Source organism: Amblyomma americanum, chromosome 9 (assembly GCF_052857255.1).
Source record: "Amblyomma americanum isolate KBUSLIRL-KWMA chromosome 9, ASM5285725v1, whole genome shotgun sequence".
In the NCBI taxonomy this organism is placed as follows: Eukaryota; Metazoa; Arthropoda; class Arachnida; order Ixodida; family Ixodidae; genus Amblyomma; species Amblyomma americanum.
In genome coordinates, this window is record NC_135505.1 from 35,210,428 (window position 1) to 35,232,773 (window position 22,346).

The 22,346-nt window shown below is 44.5% G+C and overlaps 1 protein-coding gene and 1 long non-coding RNA gene across 10 annotated transcripts in view; one reads left to right on the forward strand and one right to left on the reverse strand.

Moving 5' to 3' along the window:
* Positions 1-17,804, reverse strand: part of LOC144105750 (arylsulfatase B-like) — a 121,832-nt gene extending 104,028 nt beyond the window's left edge. Inside the window, exons 1-2 of one of the 6 annotated variants that reach the window (XM_077638858.1) lie at positions 17,559-17,754; positions 6,067-6,120 (exon numbers count right to left, since the gene is read on the reverse strand). In XM_077638858.1, the coding sequence (XP_077494984.1) occupies positions 6,067-6,120; positions 17,559-17,587 (83 nt within the window). In that variant the 5' untranslated portion in view covers positions 17,588-17,754. Of the gene's footprint in view, positions 1-6,066; positions 6,232-17,452 lie in introns of all 6 variants that reach the window. The other 5 variants (XM_077638857.1, XM_077638859.1, XM_077638860.1 and 2 more) reach the window with 5 other exon arrangements.
* The window catches only part of LOC144105751 (uncharacterized), a 79,506-nt gene that overhangs the window by 29,268 nt on the left and 27,892 nt on the right, over positions 1-22,346 (forward strand). For 3 of the 4 annotated variants that reach the window (XR_013308878.1, XR_013308877.1, XR_013308876.1), the window contains exon 2: positions 19,349-19,652. This is a non-coding gene — a long non-coding RNA (uncharacterized LOC144105751). Of the gene's footprint in view, positions 1-17,931; positions 18,209-19,348; positions 19,653-22,346 lie in introns of those variants that run through there. The other variant, XR_013308879.1, reaches the window with a different exon arrangement.

The window sequence follows — 22,346 nt, forward strand, 5'->3', positions numbered from 1 at the left end:
AAGCGCTGATGATTGACGACATTGGCGGTTTTTCTATAAATTCTGGGCAGACCTCATCGTGTTATCGTGCCAAATATTTTACAGACAGCCGGCATGTGCCGTTGTTTTCCAAGAGGGCTGTACGATTTTGAAATAAGTTGTTCCCAAGCAATCACAGGACTGAGAGTGCGCCCATTCGCCCTTATTTTTTTTTGCGTTTATATTGCTTCTTAAGCTGCTAAGTGGCCGCAAAAAAAGGAAAATAATAGATTGGTTAATGGATACGTGTCTTGCTTGCCAAGAAATCTATACGTTTGAAACTCTTAGTGCTGAAGTGCGTTGAAAGAGTTTTGAATACCCCGGGTTATTAACGAACAGAAAAATCTTAGCACGAAAGAATTTTCGGCTTCTTCGTATTCCGATGTGAATCGGAAAGAAGATAAAAATGAAATGATAGCACAAATACACGAAAATATGTTCATAGGTAGGTACTATAGGGTCTTAATTATAGAGATGAAAGTCTAAAACCCACCACTTCAATTTTCCTAACCATTTGAACAAAAGTGTCTTTGCAGGGGCACGCTAAACAGCAATGAATGTAACTTTTTCACGCGCATTTAAGTGTGCGCTCTCAAACACCCTTAGAGCGAGGGGGGGGGGGGGTAGCGGTCTCGGTCTGAAAGGAGATGTCGTCGACTGAGCTTGGCAAGCTCAGCCGGAGACCAGCTACCATGTGACAATTTGGGGTTGTCGTTCGGCGTCCAGCTTTCACCGATCGCAAGCCAGAGAAAGGGTTGGAGCCAAAGGTTCACAAACAAAACAAAGTTTACACAGCAAAGAGACGACACAGAGAATTTTACAATCACCGGTACGAGCACATACAAAGTGATTTACAATGCAATGCAAGTCCTCCAGAGTAAAACTCGAGAGGGCCTACAGTACAACAAAAAGACATGCACCTAAAGTGCACTAACACAAGAGAGAGCCAAACGAAAAAAAAAAACACATTTTGTTCACCGGGCACTGCGACAGTCCGACGACCTGAGTAATGCGACGGAGCCGTGCCGCAGGCTGGCGCACGCTGCCTCGCTGGTCCGTAGCTGGGCGAGTGGTGTAGCTGAGCCGAGCGGGCGCGCTTTTTGAAGCTTGAGCACCGACTCCGGCTGACAGACAGCGGCCAACGCCTCTCCTTTGTAGGCGCGCTGCGCGTCTGTTCGTTCTTCGCGCCAAGGCAGGCGCGCACATACATTTTCCTTCTCCTTCTCGCGCCGGGCACGTGTCCCCATTGGTCAGGCGCGGAGAACGAATTCCAGAACCTTCAAAGGCCTTCTGGAGACGCGCCGCCGCCGGCGCGCTAGCGAAGTGGAGAGGACATCACTCATCACGCTCAAGGCTACGCCCTCTCCGTCGACAATGAGTAGAAGTTACTCAGTTTCCTTGGCCCTGGAAGAATGCGTCGGCACCGACGATGGGCACAGTGCAGCGTCGGCTCCGGTTATCCTACAGTTGTCCTGAACGCCAGCCACTTTCCACTGCACGTGGATTAAGCTGGTTGGACCAGTACGTGCGAGAAGCAGCCTTCATAAAGCTCCAGATTGAGCGGCTTGTACGTGGTAACGGAAGCATGAGTTCCGTTCCGAGATAAGATGCATTTAGGAATGAATTACTGAAGTCTTTTAAAACATTTCAGGGAACGGAAACTTAAGTTTCTCTTCCCAGCTTGAATCCAGCACCAAAAATGAAAAATACATCCGCTTACGTCGAAGAAATTAAGTTCTCTTTCCTCGCGCCTAACACGAAACGACGGACAGACAGCAGGTTGGAGCCTGAACAGCTAGGTTTTCACCCGCACCAAGAAAAGGAAGCTAACGTCCGTCATAGGAGGTGTCGAAGAAGATTGTTTTGTGCCTCACTACCGACTGTCACATTCTCCATTCGAAGTGCCCGACTGGAAACGGCGAGGAAGCACGTGACAGGAATAACGATGTGTGACAAGAGATTGTAGGCGTTGCTAGCGATATTTCTGTCCGCGGGGTTTCTCTTTCACCCACGTGCGGCCCTAAAATTTCTTGCGCTACAGCAGAGACGAGAATAGCATTTTCTAATCTTCAGGAACTGACATGGATATTACTCAATATGGGCTACAAGCATCACAATAAAAGAAGAAGCCTTATAATAACATTTATGCACTATCAGTTAACCAGTATGCTAGCTAGAAGGTTTTAGCTGTGTCATCATGCAATACACCCATGACAATGTTATGCTGTAAAAAGTTCTGCTCTACCTCAAAAAGGCTATTTTGAAAAATCCCTGACAGACTTAGGTAAAATATCTGGCATTATGCGCAGAAAAAGAATTCTGTTCACTTCGGTCTTTACTTTTGCATAACTATTTTTGACATAAGCATTGGGTTTATGCTTGTGTTGCCGCCGCGGTGGCTGAGTGGTTATGGCGCTCGGCTGCTGGCCCGAAAGACGCGGGTTCGATCCCGGCCGCGGCGGTCGAATTTCGATTAAGGCGAAATTCTAGAGGCCCGTGTACTGTGCGATGCCAGGACACGTTAAAGAACCTCAGGTGGTCGAAATTCTAAGAGCCCTTCACTACGGCGTCTCTCATAGCCTGAGTCGCTATGGGGCGTTAAACCCCCATAAACCATAAACCAAACCGATGCTTGTGTAAGAGGGCCATTACTGCGTAGAACATTATGTCATCTTTAACTGGCCCTTTTTTCATCATCGTCAGCTCATGGGTTTATCACTCTAATTGCCAGTGGATAAGACTGAAGCGCTGTATAAAATTCAAAATCACGGAGTCTTGGTCATGTTCATGTCCATGCCGTGTCCATTCCAGTCGCATCTCCAAAACTGGCTTTAAATTAAGCCCGGCCGGAAGCGGCGGCGATTGCGCTTCTTCGAAGACCGCCGAGCATTATCGTCGCCGCTGAGCTGTAGGCCTACATTTCTTTGTCGGATCAAGTAAGTTAAAAAAATACTTCTCTTCAGTGTCTCATTAATCTGTTCGTTTGTTGTCTACGACTTTAGTACAACAAGGCGACAACACGATATGCTCCCGCTACTCTCTGTAGCAGTACGGGTTGTAAATTTCGGTTATATAATGATTGCTTGTCCATTGGAAACCTGTGCTGCACCGATCGCAGCGCCGTAACAAACTGCCCAGCGAGAGAGGCACACTTCTTTTTGGCGCACCCATAGTGCTTATTCACGCCATCTGAGTGCTCTAATATATATTAGCTCCAATGCTGTGTCCAAGCAGAAGTGAATTTGATCATGGTTCTTTCGTTTCCTGTGGAGGATCTCCGACGGCTCTAGTCGTGGCGTTTCGCCGGTCATAAAGGAGCCGACATTTATCCAGATGACGAAGTATATTTACAGAACACACAAAAGGGTAACCGTCAATTTAAATGAGCAAAGTAGCAAAGAGGTTTACACTAACTGTAACACAAACCCAAAATAATCTCGCACAAAGAAACAGGGAAATATAAGCTGCGTACATTTCCTTCCACCGATACCTCCACGGTTGTCGCCTTGGTCGTAGACGTGAAACATACGGGAGCCAGACATGTTAGCTAATTAATTACTTTAGCACCGATGGCCGCGATGGGGGAAGCCGCCGTGATGCGGCGGGGTCGAGGCGCGTCAGGTAGGGGAGAAGCTGTTGGAATGCCACAAAGAAGGGGGAAGTCTTGCATACCTCGCTGGTCTCGCAGCTCCTACGGCGAAGACCACGACACGCTGTTTGGAAAGGGGCAGCGGACCCGTTAGGACACAGGCGATTGTCAATAGGTGCCTTTCGTAATGCTTCGCGCGCGCTCATTCCTTGGTGCTAGCGACGTACCCGCTTTCACTGTGCAAGAAAGACAGCCCCGTCATAGCGCAGCCGTTAAACCGATAATGACATTGGTATGCGCCACTCGTATCAATATGTCTGCACGGGCCATGCGGGCAGACAGCTTCGAGAAAGCTCTGCAAAGGCCTGAGCGATACGGTGAACTCAGACGAATGTAATAAAAGCCACGCCAATAAGGCCGTAAACAAGGCGCGGCCTTATACGGCACGTGCAGTGCACCAGCTAGCTAGTCTAGACGGAGATCACTTAAGAAAGGAATGTTATCAGCCAAGTACGTACATATCTCTAATCGTTCAGAATGGGGTGTCGCGTTTAGCGCGGCCCACGCGGCTTACGGCAGCACATTTTAGGCGCAAAGTGGAACAATTTCAGAGCCAGTTGGGAACGACAGGTTTCCCACAGAGATTTTGAAATGGATTTCACCGGCCCTTTGCCGTTCGGATTCTGCGTGGGTTATTGTCAGCTGGAGGCTTCTGGAGCGCATAAATGAGTGATGTTGAGCGGTGCATCTGCAGCTTAAGGTGAAACAGCTGAAGTGTGTGGAGCTTTTGGAGCGCGAACATGGCGTTATACTGAAGTGGGTGCAGGCTTGTAGGTGAGACATGCATTTCCTACAGTAGGTTCACGGAGTGGCAGCCGCCAGAGGGAGCTTCCTTATTGTGAATGCCTTAAAGTGGCAGGAGAGCAAACACTCCTTGGCTTGGTATACCTGTGGACAGGAGCTAACGCCAAAGAGGAAAACAGGAAAATGTTAGAATGTATTGCAAGCGACATTGATGAGCTAGGAGGACAGGGCGAGATAATTATATTAGGCGACATGAACGCCCATAGTGAAGACCTGGATGGGCACACAGATTAAACAGGAAGCATGCTGCAGGACATGTGTGACAGGCATGATTTAGTTTTATGCAACAGTACCGAGAAGTGTGAAGGGCTCATAACATGGGAGGCAGGGAGTCCGCACTCGACGATAGATTAACACTAATGTCACAGAGGATGTATAATAGATTAGGGGTAATGAGCGTAGATGAACGTGGTTCCAGAAGTCCAGGTAGTGACCACAAGCGTATCAAGTTGAGTTTCAGAAGAGAAACCAAAGTAGGACTGAAGTGAGATGAACATTCAGAGGGGAATTTTTACTCAGAAAAGCAATTGGAAGCAGCAGCCAAAACAAATTGCGAAAGTAATTTTTGAGGATAGTGAAACAGAATGGACTTATACCAAATTAACTCGATTACTGGAGCTAGAGCAAGCAAATATCTGGACAGCAGTGGGGGGGGGGGGGGGGGATCGGCAATTATCGGCTAAGAAAAAGGTTAAAGAAACAAAGAGAGCTCTGTGGAAAACAGGGATGCAGACGAAATAAACACTGGGAACATACAAGATATTTAAGCAGGAAATTGCCAAATAAATATCTATGATAATTGTAAGAGAAGCTCTTTGTTGTTTGAGGCCAGGACAGGAGTTTTGCGGACTAAGACATATAGAGTCAGGTACCACGAGATAGACACGTTGTGCGTTGCGTGCGGAGAGGAGGAGGAAACGGCTGAACACTAGATACTTTTCGGTAAAGGGCTTCACCCTACAGTGGAAAGCAGCGGGGCTGACTTACCCAAGGCATTGGGGTTTAAGGACAGTGAAGGGAAAGTATATTTTAAGCGGGTAGAATTAACCAAGCCAAGGTTATCTGATTGGTGGCTTAAATCAAGACAAGAGTAAAATTTCCGAAGTCATGGCTGGGTGGCTTGAACCACCGCCCGATTTAAAGGGTTCAGCCTTATCCATCTATGCTTCACACACACACGCACATGCACACGCACACACACACACGCACGCACGCACGCATACGCGCACACGCACACACACGCACGCAAACGCGCACACACATATATACACACACACACCACTGAATTTGATGGAAAGATGACTTAACTTCTGAGGCAGTAAAAAGAAAGTTGCCAAAGCCGTGTTTCTTACAGAGCACTGCTGCTCTGAATTTATGAACGACAGATTTAGTTCAGAGATGAAGCTGGAATTTTACCGGGGCTACTACCGTAGTACACGGGAGAACAATGATTTTTTCTCGTCAGGAGAGCGAAAACGGCTGTACAGAAAGACAGAACAAGAACATTGTGTGGAAAAGCAATACTGCACCTGTGGTAGATTACAGTCTCCGCGATAGATTCATACTGCGGGTTAGTAGGCTTAGCGGTTACTCACCTGGACACGTGGTTGAGTAGGGAATGTGGCTGCTGTCGCCGGAACATTCCTGCCCTACACACCGAGAACGCCACTTTCCGGTGTTTGCTCTAGTCAATGCGCATGGCCGCCGAGAGAGCGCCTCTGTTGGTTGAAGCCGCTCCGCACAGCGAAATCCGTGTCACTCTGCGCAAAGCACGTGTGTCTAGCGTGCTTCCCGCTTATAAAGCTTACCGACTGGTGTTCTGCGCATGCTCCGTCTTTTGCCGTGCGGGTTCGTCGGGCGCCTATGTGCAGAGGGAAGCCCGCTTGCCCAGAGCGCGCGAGCGTCGGGCTACGCCGAAGATGGCGTTAAACCTTGTCGCAATTGCTTTGTTCGGTTCACTGCATTTGTGCTTTTATCATTCGTGTTGCTATGGGATGGGGCTTGTGCGCTATGAATAGGTGTGAAAAACTCTATAATGAATAAAATTTCATATGCTTTTCGCCGTCGAAATCTGCTCGAGTGCGTATTTACATTCCCAGTTTCGTAGGAAGGAATAATGTAAGGATTATCAGAATTTGCAATAAGGTGCATAGTTTTACTGCCAGGATCGATTATAGATTGTTTCTGTGAACCTGTAGCACCACAGCACCGCATTACAGCTGGTGCACGTCGGTGACTAAGTAGAAAGGGCTAGTGCACACAGCGCAAGCGCCGCAGTAAACGTCTCAGTTCAATGCTGAACACTGCCGCGAGTGTTGTGCTCCTCCTGCAGCTTCGACAATCCATTGCATGGGAAAATGCATACAGAGGATTGATAGATTTATTTCCGAGCACTGTTACTTCGCAGCTACTGCTTATTGGCTTGCAGGCATATGACTAAGAATTGAAAAGACCCTGACAGAAATTCGCATTCAAGGTTTTACTCTTTCCCTGCAGCGTTATTCAAAATCAGAGAAAAACTAGATTGCGTCATTTTAGGACCGCATATTAGTTGTTTATAGCGAGACATTTAGGCTTCTTTTGTGGGTCCCGAGGCCTCAATAATTTGGTCTTCTGGTGAGTGTTGTTTAGGCTCTTCGCCTGTGATCGTCAGTCCAACAGTGATTTCCGTGAAACTCGGTTGGAAATAAATATGCCATGAGTGCGGTCAACCCCTTGTCACCGACAGTGACGGGGAAGTTTTGGTGGAGAGAGATTCAACTGTGACCAGGGAAACTCAAGGCTAACCCACCGTGGAAAGTTCACAAGATTTGAATCTAGCTGGTTATTACAGCGCAAGTCTGTTTCCTCTTATCATGCAGAAAGAATGCGCAGAAACACCGGAGAGAACAGCAACAGCGACGAAGGAAGAACCGGTCAGTATCTTTAGAAAACAGAAAACTCTAACAGTTGTTTCGATTCATTTAAAACAGCGTGAAAATCGTAGACTTAATGAACATGAAGACATCAGGAGCTTTGAAAACAGCGCAAAGGCTCGAGTTTTTATGATGTCAACATTACGCAGTGCGTGGCATGTGACTCTTGATTGATTCGTGATGCATGACACTTGCTACATCGTCCTCCATGCATAATCACTCAGCCATTCGCTAGAACGGTGCAAATTAGGCAAATATTCAGAATTTCTCGAACGTTGCCACGAACGCTAGAGCAAGCGAAGACAGCGTGAAGTCAGCGTAGAGACAGCGTTAGTTACACTTTCTTGATGCAGAGTGAATAGTGTTGGATGGGGGTTCGGGGTCGCTGCTGCTGCTTGGCAGAACCGCGGTCAAGTCGGCGCCCTTTCCCGCCACCAGTACAGGAGTCCCGTCGAGCGAAGGATGTGGGTGATGGGTGGAAAATTACTAGTGGGTTTATTGACATTATTTAACATTGTCGAAAGCAAACCGGAGAGTCTCTCGGCCACACTCAACGCCGAGTTACATAGGGCTCTCATTGCACAAAGAGCCTGTAGGTAGAGGACGGCCTCGCCCAGGAGGGGGCGGCCTGAATGTTCACTTTCGCGCACAATCTCGTGCTTTCTGTCATTTCTGGACACCCCCTTGTCACGTGTTTGATCTTCAGAGTGAGGAGAATGCAGATGAGGTCGCGTAGTCTGTGGTATGTCAACACGTATTATTCCATGGCCAGCTAATGGCCGACTTATGTTGCCGAAAGCTGTGCCCTATTCCTTTCTCTTAACGTAACACCCATTATTTTCCTTCCCACATCTCGCTGCGTTGTCCTCATTTTAAATGGAACCCTCTACTTTAGCGTCCAATTCTCTACCCCATACCTTAGCACATATCTATGACATCGGAAAGTTTAATGTGACTTCCCGCGACCCTCGCATCGTCGTGTCAGTTTGGCTGCGCGGTGCTGCGCGTTGAAAAAGTGCCGTTCAGAATAGACTTGCAGCCGCATTACTTCGCTTGTTGACCGTTTCGCGTGGTGGAGGCCTCCACAAGAGGCGTATCTTCAAGCAACGACACGAAGAACTGCGGGAGGATATACAGGGTGCGTAGATGGCGCCTTCTAAGACCACGCAGATGCCCAGCTATCTCTTCACAGACCTGCACCGTAAGATCAAATGCGGTCTGTTTTAACACTGTACTTGATTCGGAGAGAAAGGCAATAAATGCAAAGCTGAAAACGCACTACGCGGCACCTGTGTCCACACACCGCAGGCGCACAGCTGCCGATGCTGCACCGGCACTGCCCCAGTGCATTGCCTAAGTAATGCCACGTAGACACTGTGTGGATTTCCGGCTGGAGAGAACAACTGAACAGGCTGAAAACTGTTCAAGTTGAACTGAGTTCGCCCAATCCATTCGCGCTGAGTGCCTTCTGCACTAAATGTTCAAAAATTTGATCCCATGACAAGGAGCAATTAACATTGAAGGTGAGTGTCACTATAAGAAAGCGGTACTAAATACGTCCGTGTGTCAGGGGGATGCGGAATGCTCAATATGCAGTGCATGACGCCGTCCAAGCTGTGATGTGCAGGCAACTTTCACGGCGTCGGGGTCCAAACCTCATGAAAGGTGCACAGGTAGCTGCTTGAAGACCAACCCTCGCTATTTTTATCGCGGTGAAGCGCTGTTTTTGTAGCGTTGGCAGTCATTTCCCTTGCATTCGTCGTGATAAATTCGACCGTCGCAATAGAGCTGTCGAGCACAGGCACGCGGCAGCTGCTGTTGTTCGTCGCTTGCGTCCGACCTTGTCTCACTTCCAGTATTATTTTTTTAGCTAGCTGCGTGGGTATTACAGGCAACGCACGAGAGCCGCAAAATTGAGACAATTGACAGAAATAGAGGCCCGCGCTAGAAACGATGTTTAATGTATGAAAAAGCGCTTATAACTGAAATCTATGATAAAAAATATGCTGTAGAAAGAGTGCTCGAAAGTCCACATGACAAGTAATCTGTAAATGCAACGAACATGGTGTTCTGGTTTGTAAAGCACTGGCAACAGGCCTCGCTAAAAAAAAGAAACTTTTCATGCAATGCGTGCCATAATATTTAATTTCAACCTCAATTCTCACCTTGATCAGGCGATCTTTGTTTATGTGCATTCGTGATGTTGCTATGCGTTTTGTACGGATAAGCTGGCAATGTGCAGTTTTTTTATTGTCTCGCTTAAACTACTCCGACTCCTTCAAACCGCTTGGGTTAGAATATACTGAAAGGAATTTACAGAAGTGTAGGCAATGAGAGTATAGTTTTAACAGCGTCAGACACATGGCTGCATTGTTTAATGCGATCATGGAGCCATTGCTGCACTTGTAATCAACAAATAAAGGCTAGATTTCCTAATGCATTCAAATAAACAGCTTGAGTGGATGCATGTATATAAAATACGGAACGAATTCATTCACTAGGTACGTTGCAGTTTTCTGCGTGTCATTTTAAGAGCGCTATGGCTTCAAGATCCCGCTCGACGATAATAACCGTCACCGGCGTTGCCGTCGCTGAAAAACCCTGATTGGTCGAGAAGTTTCTCACGTACAAAGGCAGTTTTGCTTAAAAGGTAACAATTTGTAATGAATCATCGAACCGCTGCCCTTTCTGTCGAAAGCCGAGTTGGTACCTTGGCACCACTGAGTAACGTTAGTGGAGTGAGATAAGAACTTCAATCGAGCACCTTACACCGCACAATAGGAAAATTAAATTACAGGAACATTTAGTTGGAGTCACTAGTTAAAGTAACCAATTATATTGACGATTATCCGTAATAAAGAAGTATATAATGGCCGCAAGTTGCATCAGGGCACCCCCAAGCGAGAGTAGGGACCCTTTTGAATCTTTTGCATCATGCCATTGAGATGAATTTCAGTGTCCCCCAAATTTTTTCCGGCGTGATAGTCTTTTTTGTGAGATAAAATTCTACTCCATATATAGCGAGGTATAATTGAGCATATGCTCTTATTAAAGTAATGAAATATAAAGATTTATCGGTAGGAACTTTTTTAATTTGCAGGAATTTTGTTTTGGAACTTTCTTCAATACAAACGCACATACCAACTGCAGCAAAGCTCTAAAAATGAGCCTGTTTTCCTGAACAACGCTGGAACTAATATTAGATCAGCAGTATTACTAATATTACTAGCATTAGTACTGGTTGCAGAGGGAGCACATCTTTTGCACTGCCCCAAAGACGCACCGCCCGAAGAACTACTTACGCTTGTCGGCTAGGAAAAGTTGTAGATGGTGCTGGCCAGTTCTGATGCGTAAGCTCAAGACCGGATCGCAGCAAGAGCCCGAAAGGGCCATTTAGTGGGGTCGAGAGAACCCATCACTCGCAGTGTCGATAACAAAGTTTTGACGGACTGCTATTCTAACAAACTAACGTGGTCTTTAAAATATATAACAATAACGACACTGAATGAATGGTACCTGTTGAGAACTCGGCCGAAATAGGGGTCTTATTCATATACTTGTTACAGGACCAGTTTCCTGACAGGGTGGTGCCAAACGACTTCCGAATTTTGTGGCATTTAAATTCTAATATTTTACTTCGGAAAGATGCTGGAGGTATCACAATAGCAAAATAATAAGAGAGTGTAATCAAAATTGAACAGTAAGGTTACCCTGTGAAATAAACTGTGAATGAACGCGATATGGCTTCAATACCCGAATCTTTTTTGCTAACTTCTGAAGAGGAAAAAACATGCTTTCCATTTCTAAATTTCAATTCCCGCTCTGCCAAGTCAGAAGCCGATGAGTTGGATCTGTTTTCACACACCTAAACTAAGATATTTTTATGTTCCCACTGTGAAGAACATACAGTATTACAAAGAGTCAGAAATGTTCATACCGCCATCATAATCTCATTTCATTTTGTTACACATAATGACAAACGTGATAATGGCATGCGGTTGTATTGTGTCAGCCCTATGATTACCTTGAATGCGCCTTAGAGATGATTATGAAGTCTTTACAATCAATAATGACATTTACATGCTCGCGAGATTTGTAGGCAATCCTTATCGTCTTAGGTTTCGTATTTTTTATCCCCGTAGGTACACATTTTTGAACACATGTTTATGGCCAATTTCCGTAGCTTACTTCCTAAACATGATGTGACGAAATCAATGATGCACGCACGTGAAGCTTATATTGCTCTACTGAAACCTGGCTGACAGGAGACGTACCAAGTACTGAACTATTGTTCCCCAGGTATTTTTCAATATTCTGTAAAGATAGACTGAATTCGAGAGGAAGAGGCGTCATGGTCGCGGTAAACCTCAATTATCAGCCGTCTCTGTTTCCTCTAGACACGCGTCTTGAACTGCTTTTTGTGACGGTACGGTTTAGTGGTATCACTTACGTAATCGGTGTTTGTTATCGGCCACCTGACGGTTCGTCAAACTTTGTTCGCTCTTTTCACTGGACCATTGAGTGCATATTTAACAACTTCCCGAATTGCATCCTTACTTTAGGAGGAGATTTAAACTGCCCTGCTATTGACTGGCGTACATCATTAGGAAATTTCCATGGTAGCCTGTCTCACGCTTCCAATTTTCGCAGTACTCTTGACTTGTTCAATTTAACTCAGCTGGTGCATGAGCCAACACGTGGGCAACATATCTTGGATTTGATCTTCACTAATCAGCCTCACAAAAGAGAAGTACACGTGTTAGAATGTGTAAGCGACCATAGCTTTGTACCCTGTTTACACCCGATACTGGCTCACACAAAAACAGCCGCTAAAAAATATATCTTGAAGTACGCTAGAGCTGACTACGACAAAATGAGCCGAATGCTGGCTGACTTCGGAACCGCATTACATCATAACTTCGAGGAAAGCAGCACAAATTAAAACTGGTTAATGTTTCACGACAGGTTGAAAGAAATTGAAGAAGTCTGCGTGCCAAAACTTCAGATCACGACAAGAGTTGATGCTCCCTGGTTGACGAAGAAAATCAGAAAGCATCTGAACAGAAAAAGAAGGGCATACAGAAAGGCTACTCAGACTAACGCACACCGTGATTGGCAAAGGTATAAGGAACTATCATCTGTTTCGGAAAAAAGTATAACAGAAGCAAAGGATTGCTTTTTTAATCATACGCTTCTGAACCTGTTAAAAACGAACACCAAAAAATTCTGGCGTGTTGTCAATCCTAAAGATTCAAGTGAGTTAATAACACTAAATGATGTAAATAGAATTTTGGTCCCCATAGAAGCAAGTGCGGAACATCTAAACAGTAATTTCCGCTTAGTATTTACAGACGAGGCACCTATTTCCGAGCACGTTCAGCTTCCCGTTCCATTCATTGCTTATCATTCTAATCCTATCACTATCCCAACAGATGGGGTTCTTCGTGTGATTGATAGGCTTCTATTAAATTCTAGCTCTGGTCCTGATGTCCTGATGGCATAAGCACAAAACTTCCAAACCTGACTTCTCACGTGTCAGCATTATTGTTATCACTTTTATACCAGCAGTCTCTGAACAGTAGCTGTGTCCCAGACGATTGGCGAACTGCACTCATTGTACCAATATTTAAGTCAGGAGATATTACAAATCCCAACAACTACCGACCAATTTCTCTTGCTTTAGAGTGCTGCAAGCTACTGGAACACATAATATTTACCCACATCATGCAACACCTTAATGCAAATGACATGCTACTTGAAAATCAGCATGGTTTTCGGTACCGGCATTCACGTCAAACACAATTATTTGAATTAGTAACGGATCTTCATTGTACAATCCACCGCGCTTTGTACACTGACGCAATTCTTATTGATTTCTGGAAAGCCTTCGATCGGGTAGCCCACAAGCGCCTCATCAAAAAGGTGTATAACTTGCAGCTTGATCATGGGACTACAAAGTGGTTTGAAGAATTTTTTGATAACAGGCAGCAATCTGTATCAGATAATGACATCATATCTGAAACTAAACATGTTAAGGTGTAGCTCAAGGATCCGTCTTAGGCCCACTTCTATTTTTAATTTATATAAATGACATCGTTTCAGACATTAGCTCCTCCATACGTTTTTTTTGCTGAGGATTGTATTATCTATAGAGAAATAGCTAATCCTAACGACGTCGTTGCCTTGCAAATAGATCTAGATAGGTTAAGTACTTGGTTCAGTGTATGGCAGATGGAAATAAACACCGATAAAACCAAACAGATGACTTTCTCTTCACTCTCTAAAATTCCAGTAAACAACTACATTATAAATAATAGTGTCAATGAGTGCTGATCAAATTTCAAATACTTCGGCGTTGTTCTTTCCCCGAATCTAAATGGCACAGCCACATAGAGTATATCATTAGCAAATCTTTGAAGAAATTAGGCCTTCTTAAATGTCGTCCATCTCTAGCTAACCCTCACACCAAACTGCTGGCCTACACATCTCTAGTTCGGGCATCATTGGAATATTGTTCGGTAGTATGGCATCCCCACCAAGGAAACTTATCCAGCTCAATAGAATCAGTGCAAAATAAGGCAGCACGCTTTATTCTACGGTCGTACTCTCCATACCAGAGCGTTACTGCAATAAAACAATCTCTAAAACTTCTGGACCTCAACATACGACGGAAATTCTTTCGCCTATCATTGTTCCACTCCCTCTACTACAACCAGTCATCTTTCGCACGCAGGCAGATCACAGCAGCACATCACATATCATCTCGTACCGACCATGCGCATAAAATTCAAACAATTTTCGCTCGCACAAAGAGATATCACAATTCCCCGTTAGTCTTGGCTATAAGGGAGTGGAATGCTTTACCTGCTGGAATTGCGGCTATTAACGAATCATCGTCTTTCCGTTCATCGCTACTAATATTTCTTGAATCGGGCGCAGCATTGTCGTCTGTTTGAACTTGTCGCCTTGTACCTTTGCTTTGCCTTGTACGTCTACATATTATTTTTGTTTATTGCATACTTCACCATGCCCACGATGTATAAGACGAGCCAATTTCTTAACTAACACTTCGTTCTTTCATTCTTTTTTTCTCTGTATTATGTATGAAGTGAACCCTTGAGTATTTTTGCTATTTGCTGTCCCCCCCTATGTAATGCCCAGCCGGGCCCTTAGGGTACTTTAAATAAAAAATAAATAAATAAATAAATGAATAAATAAATAAATAAATAAATAAATAAATAAATAAATAAATAAATAAATAAATAAAATTTCTTCCGTTCAAAACGCTGTAAATTATGGAGGCCGCGGGGATATTTCAGTGTCAATCTGCTCGGAAGCGCTACAAGTGAAAGCCACCTACCTTGAATGGTTATCCCCAATGGCTTTGATATATAACCTACTAGAGCACCAAGAGCTCATGAAACACCTGCTACAGTTCTGGACTTGTTTATAACAAACCTGCCACGGCCACTTATTAAGACAGACGATATGCGCACCGATATAATCGATCAATCAACGGTCTATATGCTTGCAAGCGTGAGAAATATAAACAAAAAGAAAAGAACTTGATTTTCCGGACATACCTCCGAGCACCTTACTCCGCTTTACGGAGACCATCGAGGACGTTACATGGGACCGAGAATATGTCATGTGAATAACCCCGATGAGGAATATGAAGAGTTCTTCAACATAGTTTTTGCCCAATCATATTTCTTGTTTTCCTAAAAACCGTAAAAAAGTCTCTGATCAGTCGTAAGCTCTGGGTTAGGCCGCAAATATTAGAAAAAAATTACCCTGATAAATCTATTCTAAAAAACATGCAGTGAAAGTAAGGATCAAAACGTATTGGCAGAATTTCTGCCTTCAAATAATCATAGAATATTGAGCAAGGAAGAACAGCTTATCACCCCGATTTATTTTCTCGTGATATTAACCCTTCAGATCTACTCTGGGTGAAACCTAAACTCTGTGCTTTGTCACGGGCGGGAAAAGAACGAAGCCCAAACAATTTATGGTGCTTGTGAGAGGTTTTCCAGAGCTCAGCTCAGGAACCTTATTAAAGATTTTACATAAATTATTTCCCAAATTTGCCATGATGATGACGGCAAATCCGACGTGTTGTGAATATGACATAAACCAAATTCCCGATTTCTATTTCCGGCCGCTGAACGAGAAGTGGAGTTCATTCCTTTCAACTTGAACAACAGTAGTGCTTGCCGTATAGCACCGTCTTTCACGCTTATATTTATGTAATATTGAAGGGAATATTTCCCGAAATATTGAACGACGGTAAAGGAATTTATTGTCTCAAGGGTTGGGACAAAAATGTTTAAACAACTTTTGAATCCGCCCAATATATTATGATCTGTCTGAAAAACCTAAACACAGTAGACACTACATTTTGTCCCGTAAATAGTTTTATGTAATGGTTTCCTGCTCGATTCTAAAATTTTTTAAACTGAAACTGCGCTATTTATTAGAAATAATTATTTTAAATTTTTTATTAGTTTATTAGCAATAACAATTACCCTAGAGTTGTAGAAATAACTTGGTGCCCTCCTCTACAGTACTCTAATTCGACAACTTTTTTCTTTGGCTTTGCGCACAAGTTGTTGATGTATTAAGTAAGCCATCGCAAGCAGTATGTTTTATTTCGTGAACAATCCTGTGGACGTAGGTTAGTAAGGAAAACCCCAAGATAATGTTTTGCGGGTCATTGTTGATGGCTTTATATACCAATGACTTGTAAGATATCAGTGATGCTCCCGTCACCTTCATATATAATGCTGGTGCTACCACTCCCCTAATCACAGGCAAAAAAACAGAAGGCAGTGAAAAAGATGATAGCCTAATTTTTAAACGCTGCCCAAGAAAAAAAAATGGATTAAAATTGCTTGCTTGTAAACACCGAAAAAACTGAAGTGGTATTATTCAGGCCTAAGAATACAGCTGTTTAGCCACAAAATTGCTCTCGGTGCCGTTTGCATTAACAGTGTTCGAACTCATGAAACTCTTAGGGTTCAGTTCTTGTTTTTTTTTTTACGTTGGGAGTGCAATAGAATTTAAATACTTGAAAGAATTGTACGAGGTCACTGGCCTACCTAATAAAAATGTATTTAAACTTTTGGTATGGGAGTAACTGCTGATCTATATTTCCTTCATTTCATTAGTGTCAAATTAGAGAGATTTACTTTGGGTAGAATTACACATTCAAATATTAAAAATTTATTTTATTTGCTGAAAAGGGTACAGAAATAATCTCAAATGTACAGCCAACAAAGATTAACCTGGAGTGCGCGACGGCCGCTTTTACAGCGCTCCTGCGCTCCGGGACAGAGCGAATTTGCGCAAAGCTCCAGATTAAGCACGGGCTTACTGAGCGTGTGCTTAGATTTGATATTTTCGCAAAGTTTTCTTCCTCATAAGCTGCAGGGGCATGGAAAACGCGGCCGTCGTGCACGCCAGCTAACGAATTGGCCGGCTGTACGTTTTCACGTTCCCTCTGGAGGGTTCTTTGAGAATTTTGAAGCGATTAGAATGGATAATTTGAATAAATATCGCCTATCTTACTCGTATCTTTTACCTCTAACGAAAATATTTTCTTCTGGGAAGATGAAAGCTCACTTCGAACCCATTGCTCTATAGTATCCGCCATCTCGAATACTGGCATGTTCCTACTGCCTGTACAAATTCCTGCTTGCATTCTTAGCGGACACCCTTCCTTCGAAATATTCTTCTTTTTCAAAAGAAATCGCGGTTATTGCCACTTTTTTTTGGCTTAGTGATGACAAACTCCATCTTTGTTTTGCGCAAACTGATGACCTGTTGCTTTGTCTAACACTTTATGCGTACTGCACTGAATTTGTTTCCAAGCAACCGCAAGCGGTTTCTTGGCAGCTGGACAATTGACGGTTACTGGAATTTAAAGAAAATGAACTGTAACTTCAAAGACGCAGTAACTGTTGCAGTAGTCGGTCCAAACCTCAAGCGAACCGCGGGGGTATGGTAAAGGGCGGAATGAAGAAAAAGAAGGGCTGCAATGGAGAGTTGCGGAATTTTTCAGTACCTTTTGGGATATTTAACGTGCGCTGATAGTGCACAGCACCCGGCACGTTACATCAACTTCACCGAGGCGAGAACGCACGCGCAGCTGCGCGCAAAGGATGTCGTACTTGCTGCACGCTGGTAACGACATGTACATGTAGACGGCCGGATGTTCGCTGAAGAAGCACGGCTTGAATGCATCCCGGTGGGAGCTACGTGCGCAATCGGAATGGGGCAATGGCGGCAGCACGGGGAGGAAACCAGGTGGCCGGGAGGCTAGAGGCTCGACGATGGCGTGTTAATGAGATACACGCTCCGGCGTACTCGCAGTTGGCCCGAGGGGGCGAGAGAAGCCCGTGGTGCAGCGGCGAAGCGGATGACAACCCCCTGAACGAGGAGCTGAGGCCTGGAATATGAGTTATTTGCGCTTTGAGGGTGATCCGTTTATCACTGCGTCTCTCCCTCTATCGCGGGAGGGAGATAAGAAGGTATGCCGACATCTACTGGCATTGTTATCCGTGCAACAGCCTATGCAGCACTATCGGACACTGCTCGGCCCCCGGGCGGGAAGCAGGTGTTTGCGGCGGTGTGCGGAAGCCAGCCAGCCGGCACCGGCGGCGTTTGCGACCACCGCTTCATAACTTGAATTTTCTTTGGCGATCATGTCGCTCCTGGCGTGCTTGCAGTGTTCTGGCATCGCAGGGTGCGTGGCCCAACAAGGCCCTCAACGACCTTCCGCGTAGAATTTGTTGAAACTGCTGGCACGACACCATATCAAGCAAGTAATTTTATTTTCGTGGACAATTGCCATCTCACCACATGATTAAGAGGAACAACGTAACGCCAAATATCTACACAGAACAAAAAATGAACACAGAGGAAGCGCTGACTTCTAACAACCATTTTTTCTCGACAACCGATTCTTAAACAGCCATCCCACCATCACACACCACATCACAAACCACTCCCATTTTACACCACGTCAGTGCGTCAGTTCCTTCGAGAGTAGCGACACAGAGGTATTGCTCAAACGACCATCCCCGAATAGTGCAATCCATTAGGCCACAATCATTTTGTGCGTCGCTCTCTTCCTCCGCCTTTTCGAGACACCACCAAACAGCGGCACACAGTCACGCTAGTGGCAGGGCGGACATCGCTTCTCATTATCAGCACCACGATCACAGAGTAGATATACAGGAACGCCCATTTCGCTGATAAGACGGATCAATTTTAGTGCATTGGAGAAAACTTGATAGGATATCAAATAGGCGATGATTGAATTTTGCTCGGACGATGGTAGAATACTGGCGCCACGCAGTCGCTAGGGTGGTTCCGGGTCCGTCGTTTCAGACGCTTTCTCTGAAAAGCAAGCGCATGCGACGTAGCACTCGTAGCCAGTGGCCTGCTTCGTCCGTCTACATATTGTCGTCGCCTGCGTCTTTTCTCCTGCTGTTTGCTGTAGCATTTCGCTTCGCAGCAGTGTTCATTGGTGGCGTGTCGATGCGGGTATTTCTGCGTGAAACTTTGAGTATTGAGGAAAGCGTGCACGAAGACGCGTCAGATAGCGAAGTGGAGCAGATGGAGAGAATACCGGGCAGTGCTGAGCGCAGGACCAGCGCTGGGCGTCCGTGTTGCAAAAACACGTCTGCCGATGCATTGCGGTACCTCAGAGAGGAGCACCACGTTTGGCAGGACCTGCTAATTAAATAGCGACCTAATTAACCCAGGTGTTGCTTATTGCTAGAAAAGTATATCGGATGCAGAGAATTTTCGGCTAGTCAATTCCTCAACTTTCATGCACATACACTGCCCAGTTTCTTTCACGGCAGCTATAAGGTCTGGTTCAAAGCATTAGGGGTCCGGGCATAGCGGCACTGCTAGGATAATGACCAGTAACCCTTTCGTTTTCTTCATTCAGGCCCTTCGTCTTGTGCTGTACGTCAACGACTGTGTCTAAGGTGTGTGGAACCCTGACGTGCTGCTGACACCATCCATTCTGCCGGCGGACGAGCGCTGCAACCATCCGCGGGACCAGGCTACTTGTGACGGAATGCTCGGCCGGTTGTGATTCCTCGGCTGCGCGCCACTGGGAAGCGTGCCAGGAAGCACAACAGCATCCATATCACCTCCCTATAGATACTGAGACGCGCCCCACACCGGCACAGGGCATAAGGGGCACTGCTAGGATGATAACCAGTAACCCTCTCGTTTTCTTCGTTCAGGTAAGAAAACTTTTCGACAAATGTTTTCGCAGTAATGACATCTTGCTGTTGCTGCTGCCATGCCCATGGCAAATGTGTTCTGACATTTTTTAATATCTGGCCTGTTTAAAGTGCCTGCTGTTGTCAGCCTGCGATGTGCAATCTGATCCAGGTCCTACTTTGCAAGAAGTGTTAAGTGAAGTGGGCAAGACTGCTACTGATGTTAATGAGATCAAACACGAAAACGAGGATACTAATGAGTCATTAGAAGCAATTCACGCTAAACTGTACATGATATCCTTTCTAGAATCGATAATTGCTGGCGTTGAAGAAGAGGTTTCGTGTTTAGAAAGCAGCATGAAAAAATTACAACTTCTAGTTGATGACCTAGACAACAGGAGTAGGAGGTCCAATGGAATTGTGTACGGGATAAAGGAATCAAAAGAAGAAACTGCAGAGGACCTTAAGGCTGTAGTAATCGAGGGGGTTATAGCTACCACCCTTGGTGTAACAATCTCGGGAGTTGAAAGAATTCATCGCCTAGGCGCAGCAAAAGCCAACAAAACTCTACCTGTCATTCCAAAGTAACGTGATTTTCGAGATAAAGCAAAAATCTTCCAAAACTGCCACAAATTGGAGGACTCCGAAATATCAGTAAGCGAAGACTTCTCACCACGATTACGTAATATAAAAAAAAGCTTTGGGACAACTGCAAGCCAAACAAGGATAAAGGTGACAAAGTTTCGTTGGTGTTTCACAAGAATAAAGTTAAAGATGTGCTCTATTCCTGGGACGATGATAAGGAAACCAAAGTGGCTGTAGGATAGAGACGAGTAACAGGGAGCAAAAAAAGAAACAAACTGAGCAAACATGACACGCTCTGCTTCTTAACAATAGCGAACATAAATGCCAGAAGCGCTGTTAATAAAAGAACTGAACTTTAAGCCTTTATAATCGGACATAACCCTGACGTTATCACCATAACAGAAACTTGGCTCTCTCCCAGCATATCAGATGCGGATATTTTTGCGCCTGGCTTTACCGTGATGCGCAAAGAACGAGGTACACGTGGCGGTGGAGCGGCTATCTTGATCAAAGACAGCACACACGCAGCGACCGTGCCAGCTATCGATGACAATGAAGCACTTTGGTACAAAATCACCATGGGTCAATGCTTACTTCACTTATGCACGATGTACTGGGCACCTGACTATACCAACGAAACAATGTGTCTGATGCCAGATTACATAGAACAACATTTAAGCGAGTCAAAAAAAGGTGTTCTTACTGGCGTTTTTATCCTCCTTTGCATTAATTGGGATACCCTTTACCATGATAACACGACATACTTAGGGCAAAAGCTCTGCTTGATATTTGTTTTAACTTCGGTCTCATTCAGTATTCCGCGACCCAACGCGCGTTACGAAAACAAGTATTAGTACTCTTGATATTACGTTTATTAGTGACATAGTTCAGTTTACAAATTATTCATGTGAGTTAGTCGATGGTCTTTCAGATCACAAAGTTCCATTATGTGTCCTCCCATTAAGAACACCTACATCTGTTCAAAAACAGAAAGCATGGATTTTTGACTGGTCCAAAGCGGATGATACCAGCATTCTTGACCACTTGGAACTGTCATACACAAATTTTTTGATTCTCTAGTTCCCACAGTGTCTGTCAACAAGTTATGGCTATCTTTTGTAACAGGTGAGCAAGATTGCTTATCTAAGTATATATCACAGAAAACCAAACCAGTGCATCGAAGAAACCCATTGATAACAAGAGGGATTATACATCTCAAGCGCAAAATTGCTCGATTAAGAAAGCTGAAACGCAGACTTCATTTGCCAAGTTACGATGTGAAAATCCACAGCCATTCACAGGCACTCAAACAAGCTGTCAAAGTGGCCGAGCAGGATTATATGAACGTCACATTAACTAACTTTATCAAAACCGCTCCTCATAAATTCTGGCGGCACATGACCTCAAAGAATAGAAAGAGTAAACCCCATCCAGACACCGAATTAATCACCGCTACTTCCTTTAACAATTACTTTAAATCTATGTTTACAGTTTATGATGGCACCATCCTTCCGATAGAGTCCGAGATTAATGCCAACAACACTACGCTCGAGGAAATAACAATAACTGCAGAAAGAATATGTGCCTTACTTCTCAGTATTCACAAGAAGAAATCAACAGGTCCAGAAAATATACCAAATGCATTTCTGAAACGTTAGGCTGAATGGATCGCCAAATACCTGCTGGTTTTATATAATAAATCAATAGAAACTGCAGAACTACCAGAAAGGTGAAAAAATGCTGAGGTAATTCCGATATATAAATCAAGAGACCCAGCCAATTTTTCTGACTTCTGTCCCATTTTTGTCACATGTACGGCCTGTAAAATCCTAGAACATTTAACTCTGAAGCACATTACAACGTTTCTTCAAGACTACTAATTAATTATTCCTAATCAACATGGTTTCCGAAAAGGTTTGTCTACGACAACACAATTACTACAAACTGTTCATGACATAGCTATGACAATAGATAAAGGGGGTCAAACAGATATGATATTCCATGATTTGTCAAAAGGCTTCGACCATCTCATTCCAAACTTCTCTATAAGCTAGTTCACTTTCTTGGCAACGGGACAATCATTAAATGGTTAAAAGACTATTTAAATGGTCGACTTCAATTGGTCTACTT